Source organism: Monodelphis domestica, chromosome 5, assembly GCF_027887165.1.
Source record: "Monodelphis domestica isolate mMonDom1 chromosome 5, mMonDom1.pri, whole genome shotgun sequence".
NCBI lineage: Eukaryota > Metazoa > Chordata > Mammalia > Didelphimorphia > Didelphidae > Monodelphis > Monodelphis domestica.
Genome location: NC_077231.1, coordinates 150,254,603 through 150,268,629, shown reverse-complemented (window position 1 = coordinate 150,268,629; position 14,027 = coordinate 150,254,603). Strand labels below are relative to the sequence as shown.

Below are 14,027 nucleotides of genomic sequence, written 5' to 3'. Positions count from 1 at the left end.
AGAATAAATATAGAATAGAATAGAATATAGAATATTCTAAATATAGAATAAATATAGAATAGAATAGAATATATATATATTTAAACCCTTACCTTCCATCTTGGAATCAATACTGTGTATTGGTTCCAAGGCAGAAGAGTGGTAAGCGCTAGGCAATGGGGGGTAAGTGACTTGCCCAAGGTCACAGCTGTGAAGTGTCTGAAGAAGTGATTTGAACCTAGGACCTCCTGGCTCTCAATCCACTGAGCCACCCAGATGCTGAAAAATATTCATTAAGACCAGGATATTAGGATGATGTGCCATTGCACTAGCCTGTATTCATTGTGTCATGACCTCCTGGTGAAGATAATTTTTCTTAAAGAGTAATTTACTTTCCACCTCACTCTAAAAAAAAGTCTTCTCATAACAGGAAAGGCCACCCAGCCTTTCTTCCTGTAGATAACAATAAAGGTGGTTACCTCTTCACCAGAAGAGATGACTATAGTAAAAAGCAAGCCTCTGAATTCCTAGGACCCTAGCACTTCCCCATTTTATAATAACAACATTCATCACATCACTTATTCCTACACCAGGCACTATGCTAAGGATATACAAAAATATGGATTTACAGACCTGACAGCCTCTCCACCTGGCACTGTGAAGCCTAGTGCTGTGTGTCTTACTGTTTCCTTTTACCAAGTCAGAGAGAGGTATAATTAATGCAAAGTCCCTCCAGACAGAACTACTCTGAACTGGCAGCCTATATAGCATTAGCCTGAGCAGACTGATATGTGTCTGGGTTACTATGTTAATCAGAAGGCAGTCCCTAATGAACATCTGCCTACCCTTTTCTATTCCCATGGGGGCTAAGGGGTAAAGTAGGCTTTTTTCCTCTGGATGACAAAAGCAGTTTGCATTTCTTGGAGGAGTAATCATTATATATGTCTGTCAAAGCTTTCCCAGTGGGCATTATTCAGATGAATATCACCTTCCTGGTTTCCTGAAAACTGAGTCTAGGTTGTACCTTAGCAAAACAAGGGAAGAAAGAGTTTAGAAAGGAGAAAGAGAGAAAGAGTACGGGAATATTGAGGGGAAGGGAAAAAGAAAAGTATTCAAAATGGAAACTAGTCTATCATCTTTCTAGCTCTGTATACCTATCATAGCGTTTTGTGTACATACAATTTAGAGGGAAACCAAGCTATTTTCTACCAGTTATTGATGGAGTAGAAAGTTGCCATATTTGTTGTTGTTTATTCATGTCCAATTCTTGGAGTTTTCTTGGTAAGGAGACTGGAATAGTTTGCCATTTCCTTCTCCAGCTCATTTTGCACTTATGGATCTAAGGCAAATGGAGTTAAATAACTTGCCCAAAGTCACATAATTCTCAATGTTGGAGGTGAGATTTGAGCACCGGTCTTCTTGATGCCTGACCTAGCATATGACTTCTGTGTTTTAGGGCACGTCAAACTTAACAATTCTCATTGTAGGTTTCAGTTCCCTAAAATTAAATATGAGATTGAAATGAATAATCTATTTCTGAGCCTCTTTATTCAGATCTAATTTTCTATTTTTCTATTACCCTCTGAAGAGAATTCTGTTGGAAGTGTGTAATCATTGTTCCTAACTCCACCTCATTCTTCCTTTAGAGTTCCTAGAAATAGATAATTTTCAGATTTCAAATCAATTGTTTAGGGGTTATAATAAAAAGCAGGTTGTAACCACTCTGGCCATTTGGGCCAAAAAATTCACTTCAGTCTATTTAGCTCCTGCAGGACCTGTTTATTTGTTTAATCTCCAAAATGGCAGTCAGTCTCACTATTTGTTTTCATTCTTTTTTGCTAGGGACAAAGAAAAAAGCTTGAAACCATTGATGGATTCAGGTGCATCTTGGTTAGAATAGCCCCTAGGGTCCTGTAACTATAGTGTCAGAAATATGCTCTTAATTGCCCCATATCATATATATTTCTGATGGTGTGGTTATGATTTTTTTTTCCTTGGTTCATTCCTCGTTACACGTGGGACAGACTCATTGCCCATGTGGACACTGCAGAGACCTTAGATACTTCATATCCCCAACAATGACACTGAATGGCTAAGGATGTAGCCATCGGTTTTTTCTTATAGCTTCCTACAATATAAATAAATGCAAACTCTTGATATAGCCTGATGCTTGCTCTAGTTATTGGCATGTTAAGAGTTCTAGAAATCCAGCTCATTGCCTTCCTTCCCTTAGTATGGGGGGTGGGAGGAGGGAGGACTGCATGGAAACCCAGTCTCCACCTATTAGGGAGAGTGGAGAGAGAACAAAGGAAAAGGGTTAAGGGGTAAGGCCCACTTTAGCCATATAGCATGACCTCATGCCTTTCATTTAATCACATGACCCCCCCCCCTCCCAGAAATATCAAACAGCCAATGAGAATTTGCTCTGCTTATTACAGAAGCCCCTAGGGTGATGGCAGGGAACTGCCAGACTCCCAGCTGCTCTCAGGAATCACAATAGCCCAGTGCTGGATTCAAAGGAAAAGACATTTATTCCAAACTATTTGTATCTCTTCCTTCTACTTTTATTCATCCCAGGTTTTAAGAAAGGAAAACCTTTCTGGGGAGCAAAGGGCTGCACTGCCATAGAATCCTTGTTAGCACCCAGTGCTGGATTAGTGCTTCTGACACCTACAGGAGTGTCACCTACTATTGTCAAAAGCATCCAGTCTGTGACTCTTTCTGAATGACAAGGAGTCACTTGCTAGGTCCAGGATTTAAGCAGCACTACCTGGGGTGTGCCAGACAAATAAAATGCTGCATTTAGTCTGTGACCATTGGGAAAGAAGTCTCAGAATCTGGAATAGCTACATGGACAGGCAATGTCTTGTCACCATTCTTCGTGTTATTGTGTGTTTCCTGGTGAAATGAGAAATAAGCTGTTTTTAAAAATAATATAAATCCTTGATGATAAGGAGTCAGTGATTTGCTAGTTGAGCACAGCTGTAATTCATTTTCAAACACAGATGGAACTTGTTTGATTTTTTTTCTTTTAATGAATTCAGGAGTTGGAATGCCCTAGGTTTAGAAACTGTGAGAAAGGCTGAAGGGCATGAGGGCCAGCTTGGAGTCAGGGACCTGCAGTTTTAATTCCCAACTATGGTTGTGCTCCCAGCAAAAGGATTCTTCACCTCCACTAGCTATGGCTTAGATTCCTGGACTGCATAGAAAATGAGCTTGATAAACAAAACAGATGACAAATACAGAGCTTTGAAATGCAAACTAATTTCCTTTATTCTTTCAACCACCAGATATTTATTGCCTTCTTATTATAAGGAGGGCTTGGTTCTTTAGAATAGGGAGAAGATAGTTGCTGTGCAACCCTGAGCAATTCACTTACCCCCATATGCCTCGGTTTGCCCTTCTATGAAATGAGCTGGAGAAGGAAGTGGCAAACCATTCCAGTACCTTTGCCAAGAAAGCTCCAAATACATTCACCAAGAATGAGACACAACTGAAACAACTCATTACAAGAAAAATTCTACTGTGGGCTCTGTCTATGGTAGACCTTAATTGGGGTGTTTTATTTTGTTCAAGGCACCTCAATTTAAGGAGGACATAGATATACTGAAAAGTGTCCAAAGAAGAATAATCTGAAGGAACTGGGAATATTTAGTTTGGAGAAGAAAAAATTGAGAGTGGGTGGCTGATAGCTTCAAGTATTTGAAGGACTGGTTATGGAGGAGGGGTTAGATTATCTCTCTGTGGCTGCAGAAGAAAATCAGTAACAATGGATAAAAGTTGCAGAGAGGCCATTTTAGGCAAAATGTGAGAACAAAAATAATAATCGAAAATACAAGTAGCAATTACTGTCCAAAAGTAGAGTGAGCTGCCTCTACAGGTGGTCAGCTCCCCCTCCTTGAAAGTCTTCAAAGGCTGGATTTGTGGGTGGTTTTCTATGAGGTTTGAGTTGAATTAAAAGAAAACAAACAAACCTTACTTTTCATCTTAAAATCACTACTGTATTGGTTCCAAGGTAGAAAAGGAGTAAGGGCAAGGCAGTTGGGCTTAAGTGATTTGCCCAGGGTCACACAGCCAGGAAGTATCTAGATTTGAACCCAGGATCTCCTGGCCCTAGTCCTGGCTATCCACTGAGCCTCCTAGCTGCCCCTAGATATAAGATGAATTTGATCAGCACTGATCCTTCCAACTCTGATTTTTTGTTTATAAGATGCCTATGCATAAAGGAGGAGCAAAAAAGGATAAGAAGGTGCTCTCAGGGGCAAAAAAGTATTCTACCAGTCAGTTAACAAATAAGCATTATTAAATGCCTGCTATATGAAAGGTACTGTGCTTAAGCACTGGGAAATTGTTCAGTTGTGTTTGAATCTTCATGATCCAATTTAGGGTTTTCTTGTCAGAGATATTGGAATGATTTGCCATCTCTTTTTCCAGGTCATTTTCCAGATGAGGGAACTGAGGCAAACAAGGTTTAATGACTTGCCCAGGCTTGCACAGCCCCTAAGTATCTGAGACTAGGTTTTAACTGAGGTATACTCCTGGAGCCGCTTTAAAGAAAGGCAAAAGATAGTCCCTGCTCTTCAGGAGTTCACAATCTAAGGGAGAAAACATGCAAATAAATAATTAAAAATAAGCTAAATGCCAAATAAATAGGAAAAACAAGAGGTTATAGAGTTAAGAGGATACATGACAAATGAGTTGTCCTTATAGGAGGGACCAAACACTTAGGGTACTTAAATGTGGCCTGAACTGAAGCCTATTTAGGTCCCTGTGGAGAAGATATCACTTACCTGAATGTTGGGGGGTAAACAACTCTAACAAGCCCAAGTTCATTTCTTTTCTAGAGGGAGTCCAAACCACAGGGTGGGGCTATGAGTCTAGAGGACTTTATGGGTCCCTGGAGGAAGGAAGAATTTATAAGAAAGGGAAGGAGAATTGCAGTGAGTATTTGTGGGCCACAGTGATTTCTTTGTACCTTTGTTCTCTCTGTGGACTGAAATAAAGGTTGTCATTGTATGTTGTGAACTGAATGTTTGCATAGTATCTTAATCCTCTGTGTTATAGATATTTGTAAAACCCTGGACATAAACCTTGTTGGCAAGGTCCCTGTAGGGAACCAGGATGGAAGCAAATCAAGCCATATGGGCATTTCTTAAACAGAAAAAAACCCCTCAAGATTGAACTCAAGTCTGCATTAAAACCAGATTTTAAATGTTGGGTCACTGAATACAAATGTCTCAGGTTTTCACTTTATATCATTAAAATGTATCTTTCCATGATCTCTATTCATTATTTCTTAGAGAATAGTAATATGTCATTTCATTCATATGCCACAGTTTCTATTAGTCATATTAAAAGAGACTTTAGAGGTTTTCTAGACCAACACCCCAATTTTATAGGTGAGCTCCCAACAGTAAGTGACTAACCCAAAGGCATCAATCAAGGTAGCAGAACTGGGACATGAACCTAGGTCTTTATATCCAGCGTATTTTTTTTTTCCTCTATACTGTTCAACTGGAGAGATCTTTGAGAAGATGATCAAGGGATGATCAAGGAAGGCTTTTTGGAAGAGATTTGCCAGGAGAGGAAACTAAGGCTAAGAGAAGTTAAATGACTTACCCAGGGTTTAGCAATCACAGCCTAAAAGCAAGATTTTAACTCCAATCTTCCTGACTCAAAATCCAGAACTTTTATCCACTGTGCCACCTAGCTGCCTCTGTGTGTGTGTGTTGAAAATCGATAGAGGATGAAATTGAACTTCTGGTTGTTATTCAATCATTTCTCAGTTGTGTCCAACTCTTCATGACCTCATTTGGGGTTTTCTTTCCAAAGATACTGTAATCTTTTGCCACTTCTTTCTCCAGCTCATTTTACAGATCAGGAAACTGAGATCACTAGGTGATTTGCCCAGAGTCACACAGCAAAGTGTCTGAGTTCAGATTTGAACTCAGGAAGAGGAGTCTTCCTGATTCCAAGACCAGTGCTCTATACACTGTGCCACCCAGCTACATTTCTAGATTAAAATTTCAGCTCTGCAGTCTACCACCTAAGTGTCCTGTGGCAAGTCACTTAAATTCCTGGGCCTTAATTCCTTTAACAATGAAGGAGGGGGGGCAGCTGGGTAGCTCAGTGCATTGAGAGCCAAGCCTCGAGGGAGGTCCTAGGTTCAAATCTGGCCTCAGACACTTCCCAGCTGTGTGACCCTGGGCAAGTCACTTGACCCCCATTGCCTAGCCCTTACCACTCTTCTGCCTTGGAGCCAATACAGAATATTGGCTCCAAGATGGAAGGTAAGGGTTTAAAAAAAAAACAATGAAGGAGGGATCTAAATTGTATGGTCTCTAAGATTCCTTCTACTCAACCTAAACTTCAATCAGACTGAGTAGAATTTGATGCATTAGAGGTTAGAGATGTTAGTGCCCCAAAGCTGCTGTTTCTGCTTCTAGCTTCTTTCCTGAATATTCTTGCCAGCCAGTTTCTTGACTGGAAAGCTCTTTTCCTAAACCTTTCTCTTTGAATTATTCAGGACCTCTTTGTCAAACTGATTGAGCCTCTCAATGTTGGAATTATGAGGGAGCTTCCTTAAAATGAGTTATTTTGAAGGAAAGAATTTATAAGAAGAATGACTTTGTCAGATTCAGGAGGAAAAATTTTAGATCAGAAATCGTGCTGTCTTTCTTCTTGCTCTGGATCTCCATCTCTTGTTCCCAGCCCAGTATGTCATGAAGCACAATTGTCTATGAGGCTGTTATCTCTCTAGGACAGGATCTCATCTCTGGCCTGGCTTCTGGCCTGATCCCTGCAAAGCTGCATGCTTGTTTATAGCTCAATGTAATTGGCAAATTATAATCATCAGGATTCTATAAACATCCTCTCAGAGTAGTATCATAGTATAATGCTTTCTGTTTAGGCAGCAACTTTCTCTGAGTAAGTTTAAAGGACTTTAGAAACAATGTAATTCATTAATCACCACTACCTCTTGGTGATCTAAGTAGTGTATTATTTTAATTTGGAAGGTAGGAAGTAAAGAGACTAAAAACTTAAGTGACTAAGATTCTAAAATTAGGATTTTTCGAGAATGAGGTCCCCTCTTATCAGTCTCTTGTTTCTACCTGTCTTTCTCTTTCCCCTGTCATTTTCTCCATCTGTGAGTTGGAAATCTTAAATATGGGTTTCTCTTCATCAAGTTTGTAATGGTGAGGCAAATTAGTTGAAAAAATTGTACTGAGTTTATTACCCAAGAACTATACTTAGGTATAAGTCCCACCTCTGTCATTTATTGTCTGTGTGATCTTAACTAAGTCACTTATAAAATTCTGTAATTTGGAATTGTTGGACTAGATGACCTTATCATTTTTAACTCTAGGAAACTCTAGGGCATAGATAACTTTATTTGTCATGTAAATATACAATAGTAGGAATAGTTTAGAAGGCAAAAAGCCACAGGGCTGAAAATTTAAGTTTTCGTTATGATAATACAGAAAATTATAAATTATTCTCCTGACTCCCTGAACTCTTTATGCTGTTTGTACTTTTTTTCTCCTATGGAATGAAATACTAGTTGTCCTTTATTTTATATGATAGTATGTTTTAAATAGTTATAACTTTGGGGGGAAATAATTTTATCCAAAATATTGCACCTTGACCCAAGACAATTGGAGAATTCAGAATTAGTTTATGATTCATACCAGAAAAGTGTCTTGTCATTTAAAGTTAGAATTTTTAAAAAACATTTTGAGACTCAGTCACCCTTGTCTTACCCAGGTTAGAAATGTAGTCCAGTACCACTGTTTATCAGCCCAGCAGCTCTGATCTGCTTGATTTCTGGACCAGTTGATCCTTTCTTAGACAACCTTCTCTGGATAGAGGGGCAGGCAGCCACCGTATTAGTATTGACTTATATATATACATGATTAGTTTTAGTCTCTCTCCCCCCCACCTCAGTCCCATATTGACCATCCACCTTTTTCACAACATTTGTCACCAAAATGACTTCATTATTTCCAAATATCAAATCCATTCTCAAAGAACAAGTAGTTGCCATCACAGAAGAATTTCACTTATTCATCCATTGAATTAACATGGATTATGTGTCTACTATGTGTAAAGCCAATCTGGTGCCTAGATTCCAAAGCCTATTGCCAGTTGAACACACACTCTGGCAAACTTGATCAGGTTAGAAAAGCTATAGAATTGGTTCCAGCAATAAATTGTCTTTTCTCTAAGGACCACCATAAGAAAGTTCATAGAGTTTGTTACCAGGTTGGCCACAAAGCAGTGAGGTTTTTTGTTTGTTTTGGACATAAGATGTCTCAAAAACCATTCATTATTATAGGGATTCTTAATTTGAGATTATATAATTGTTGGGATTATTTGTATTTTGATGTGTATTTTAGTGTAATTGCTTTCCTTTTCAATTTTTTTCATTTTATTTACTTAAAATATTAAGCCATCAGCTTCACCAGACTGCCAAAGGGGTACCCCAGAAAGCTTAAGAGCCCCTATCCATTGAGTTATTGAGAAATCAATTATGAAGTCAAAAGGTAGTTAGTTGGAAGGCACAAGTGATAGTGATAGTGATAAAGAAATACTAAAGATGTCTCTAACAATGTGATGAATTAATCATTCAAACTATATTTTTTAAGTATCAGCTATATATGGAGAACAGTGCTTAGCACTGGGATTACAAAGACAAAGGGTAGACTGTGCCTTCAAGGAGCTAACAGTCTATCATTAGAGACAATGTGATCATTGATAAGTAAATACAGGCTATATGCAAAGTATATAAAAATAATTGGGGGATGGCAATAGTGGATAGAGTGCCAGTCAAGACATCTCCCTGAGCAAGTCATTTAGCCTTTTTTACCTCAGTTTGCTTGTCTGTAAAATGACTTGAAAAAGGAAATGGTGAACCATTCCATGATTTTTTTCCAAGAAGATTTCAAATGGGGTTCCAAAGAGTTGGACCCAACTGAAATGACTCAATAATAACAAAACAACTTGATGAATTAGGAAAGACTTCTTGATGGATGTGGCACCTGAGCTGAACTGAAGAAGAATCTAATAGTTTCATTAAGAAGAAAGAATATTTCAGGCATGGTGAACACCTTTTATATAAGCAACAGTAGTAGGAAAAGCCACTGAAACTTTCTTGCACAGAGGAACAATATGGCCAGATGTGTGCTTTAGAACTATTACTCTGACATCTGTGTACATGAGAGGGGATATTGGGTGCAGAGAGAACAATTAAGTGTCTTTGACAATATTCAAGGTAAGAGCATAAATTAGAACAGGGGTTACATGAGAGGAAAGTAGAGAGTGCCAGAGATGCCAAGGAACTGTAATAGACAAAATTCGACAAGTTATTATATATAGGGGATAAGAAATAGGGAAGAATCTTGGATGAGTCTTGTGTTGCATAATGGGTTGACTAGAAGAATGGTGGTACCTTTGACAGAAGTAGAGAAGCTAGGAAGAAGAAAATATGAGTTTTATTTCAGGCATGTTGAGTTTAACACAACCATGAGATATATGGCTAGCAATATAGGACTGGGACTGAGAGATGAGAGCAAAATGGATTTGGGAGCCATTTGCATAGATATAACAACTGAACCCATAGGAAATTATGCAATTACTAAGGAAGCTTGTATTTAGAGAAAAGACTCAGGTCAAGATTGTATTGTTTAAGGAAAATACTGATTTGCTTTTAGAAAAGAAAGACTTGAATGTCAAGGGACCTGGAATCTTGTTCTTATACTTCTATTCTCTAGTTTTATGACCTTGGGATAAGTCACTTCAACAAAATAGGTTTCCATGTTTTTTTTCCATCAGTAAATTGATGAGATTAGACTAGATAATCTCTAAAGCCCTTTCTATCTTTAACATACTATGGCACTATGACTTTATAGTCACATTTATTAAATATTTTACATAGATAGCTTAATATCTCTGAGCTGCTTATTTGTTTTATTTGTAAAGTGATGAATTTAGGTCAGAGGGTTTCTTGAGTTTCTTTTCAGCTCTAAACCCTGGCATCTGGACAGATGCTTTCTTTGTGTTCCACAAAACATTATTGATCATAGAGATGGTCATCAGCCAGTTTTTTCAGTCATGTCTGACTTTTTGTGAGCTGGTAGGGGGCTTTCTTAGCAGAGACACTGGAGTCATTTTGCTATTTCCTCCTCCAGCTCATTTTGAAGATGAGGATATTGATGTAAACAGGATTAAGTGACTTGTCCAGGGTCACAGGGATCCAGAAGTATCCAGAAGCCAGATTTGAACTCAGGAAGATGAATCTTCCTAACTCCAGGCCCAGCACTCTATCTACAGTGTCACCTAGCTTCCTGTTCATAGAGATCTTTATTAAATTGTGTGTGAAAAGAAACATGAGATGTTTGAGGCAGATTCTGATTTGTCAGCATAGAGTCTACTCATGGCACCTCTTAGAAATACAAACCAGGCAGCACTACACTTAAAGGGCCAAAAGACATTTACACATGGAATGAATCAACTTGATTTTTTTTTTCAGTAAAGTGATGGTAATTGGGACTCAGAGAATGCCATTTCTTCTGCCTAGAGATATGACATCAAAAGGGAAAAGTATCTCCCTTTTCTGCAAAAATAGCACAAGCTATTGGTAAAGGAACTTTACAGAAACCATAAAGTGGAGTTTTCTGCTTTTGTCTCTTAATTTCTGCATTCTTTATAGTAATGTCATTGTCAAAAGAGATCTGTTCATCTGCTACTGGATTTCAAAAGAGTGAGCTTGGAAATTTTTAGAGAGAGTTGGAAATTTTTTATAGCAACAGAGTGAAAATAATCTCTCTCCATTCTTTTCTTCCCTTAGGGTTCTGTTTCTATCAGAAATGTCCTTTCATACATTTTATGACTCAGTACATTTGCAGTTTATTGATAATCATATAATAAATACTATATTGTATATAATACTGTAATAATAGTGGTAGTAATAACTTGTGTTTATATAGCATTTTAAAGTTTGCAAAGCACTAGACTAATATTTTATCCTCACAATGACTTGAGGAATTAGGTGCTATTATTCCTACTTTATTGATTCAGAATCTGAAACAGAAAAAAGATGAGTAATTTTCCCATGGTTACACTGCTGTTAGTGTCTGAGAGCAGATTTAAACTCATCTTGCTGACTCCAGCTCTCTCTCCATGGAGCTAGTTTTAATAATGAAGCACAAGTGTAAATACTGACTCATGGTTGTTTATAACTGTCTGAAATTAAGAGATGACCCACAGATCCAAAGGAAATCTAATGTGTTAGATTTTTGGATTTGAGAAAAATAGTTATGCATTTAAGTGTAAAGTAGTCTGAGGTGGATAGTTAATGAGAGAGTTAAAAATCTCTTCCTAGCTTGGCCTTGATGCTGACTGTCATTTAGTGGAAAAATTCATTTCATCATCTTTGTTGTAATTAAAGTTTCTTGCAGAATCATTCAACTCAGCCTTACATTTACTAAGCACCTCTGTGTATGAAGCACTGTCCTAGGTTCTGGGAATACAAAGACAAAAATGAAGACAGAGATGGTTTCAATGGGCTTTTATATCCAAATTGTGTGATATAACATATATACAAAGAAGAGTTTTTAAAAAATCGAGGACAAAGAAAAGGAACTAATGAGAGGATCTTTCACAAAAGAGGTGGTATTAGAGTTGAGAGTCTTGAAATAAGTTAGGGATTCTAAGACACAGATTAAGGAATGTGTTTTAGATATGTGGAATGGCTATGTAATGTACAAATGTGGAAGATGAAGTAGTAAGTCTAGTCCAGATCAAAATGCATATTCTACATGGTTTAGAGTAGGAGGAGAATATAAAGATTTTTACATCCTAGATTAGAGCTATCTAAAAAGTAGAAAGAGCAGTCAGGGAGTGAGGCACCAGATCTGGGTGCTGATTCTGACGGTGAATCTTTCTTTGCCCCTTGAGGGTAGTCAGCTTTCTTCTTTATGTCTCAGATTCTATCTTTATGTCCTAATCTACACCACTGGGGCACCTAGATGGCACAGTGGATAGAGTGCCAGGCTCAGAGTCAGGAAGATGAGTCTTCCTGAGTTCATATCTGGCCTCCCACACTTACTAGCTATGTGACCCTGGGGTCACATTGTTTGCTTCAATTTCATCCTCTGTCAAATGAGCTGAAGAAGGAAATAAATGGTATACCAACTCCAATATCTTTGCAAAGAATACCCCAAATGGAATCAAAAAGGGTAAGGCATGCCTGAAATGACTGAGCAACAACAATAAATGGGGTATAACATAGAAGATTCTATGTTAATTATATTAACATGTATTTTGAGGTCCTCGGAAGAAGATAACATATCATAATTAAAGCAGGGTGTATATTTTTTAGGACAATTATTCTCATGTCACCATTTTGTCTTTCTCCTTTATTCTCCTTCAGCCCAAGCTTTTGGCCAAGGAACTGCTTGATCTAGTGGCATCTCACTTCAACCTGAAGGAAAAGGAATACTTTGGAATAGCATTCACAGATGAGACGTAAGTGCCATGAAACAACATCTAAAACTCTAAATGATGATGTAATGGTTCTAATAACCCTCTCCAACCTATCAGAAGTTGACATGAATCATTTGTAGTCAATGGAAATGGGTTACCCCTGCTTTGCATTCCAATATTCAAAGTCATGGTAAGAGTTGAGTACAATTAGTGTAGCCAAAGGGTACAATTTGGGCAATAATAATTGATTACTTCAATAGATATGTGATCATATTGTGCCAGTATGAGTCTTAGGTCAGTAATTAGTTGTGGATATAGAAATGATTTTTTTAAAATCTAGCTATATTTGAAAGAACATTCATGGACAAGAACATTAAGTTTAGATATGGAATGGTTGTAAAAATTATGCTTAAACAACATGTTTGTATGGGCTTGTTTTTAAAACTTAAATTTTTAAGGTTTTTTTTTTAGACATTAGATATTTCTTTGTGTATTGAAAGAAAAATGAGGCCAAGGAGCAAGACTGATGATAAATGGAAGAAAATAATAATCTTTCTAAACTCAGTTACAGAATATAAGAATTAAAAACATACATCATCCTACTAATACAGCAAACTTTAGGTTTTTTAAAAGGTCTTTTCACTTTTTGCCTCTGAAATTGTTTTGTGACACAAATATTCCTTTAAAATTTTTATGGTTTTTTTCTTAATCTATTGATACTTGAAAATTTTATTTAAATTAAAAAATTTTTTTACATAACCACCCACATAAAAGATTTTTTTCCTAAGTCAAACATCCACATGCTTTTTCCATGTTATAAAAATAATTACTTTAGAACAAAAGTTCAGATCATGAATTTATTCCAAACTTTTACTTCTGTAAACATGATTCCCTGACACACAGCTCCCTGATTTACAAAAATTACTTTTTTTCCCTTTCATTTTAAAAATAAGTAAAAGGTATGTAGTCCAAGCTATTTTTCTGTTGAATAGCTTTTTTAAAAATTAGAAAATATTTCAATTAATTAACTTCCCATTGTTTTTATTTTCAAATGGGCTGTACAATTCAAAAAAGTCTTTGTACTATAATTCAATAACAATTTAACTTCCTTGTTGAGAAAATAAGAATAAAAGAATTGGAGTGGCAGTGTTGGCCTCCAAAAAAGTTAAAAACAAAACAAAACTATGATACATGTTGAAAATACCTGCCATTCAGGTCAAAGGGAAATTTCCTTTCAAGGAAAGGAGTTTTGTTGATTTGTTTGTTTGTTTGTTTTTTAAGGGAGGAAAAGTATGAAAGACATCATAGACTTTGGGGAGAAAAGACAGTTAGTTAAATTCATATTCTTGCTGATCAAGAACAAGGATTTTTAGACTGTGTACTCTTTGTGCTCCTGCCCAGTAGAATCTTTGAAACCTGTCCTTGTCAAACTGACCCACAGGCACAAAATTCAACTAGAGGCCTGTTTCCTCTAAGAGAAGTACCTGAAATAGGACGGTTTCTCTAGGAGGACAAGATCTCCTTTGCGTTGGAATTTGGTTTTCTGTAGGAGAGGGAACATGAGA

General features: G+C 37.2%; 1 protein-coding gene across 7 annotated transcripts in view; it reads left to right on the top strand.

The window, feature by feature from the left end:
- Positions 1-14,027, top strand: part of FRMD4A (FERM domain containing 4A) — a 743,442-nt gene that overhangs the window by 543,447 nt on the left and 185,968 nt on the right. For all 7 annotated transcript variants that reach the window (XM_056800843.1, XM_007503986.3, XM_007503982.3 and 4 more), the window contains one exon: positions 12,410-12,504. In XM_056800843.1, coding sequence (XP_056656821.1) covers positions 12,410-12,504 — 95 coding nt within the window. The remainder of the gene's footprint in view (positions 1-12,409; positions 12,505-14,027) is intronic.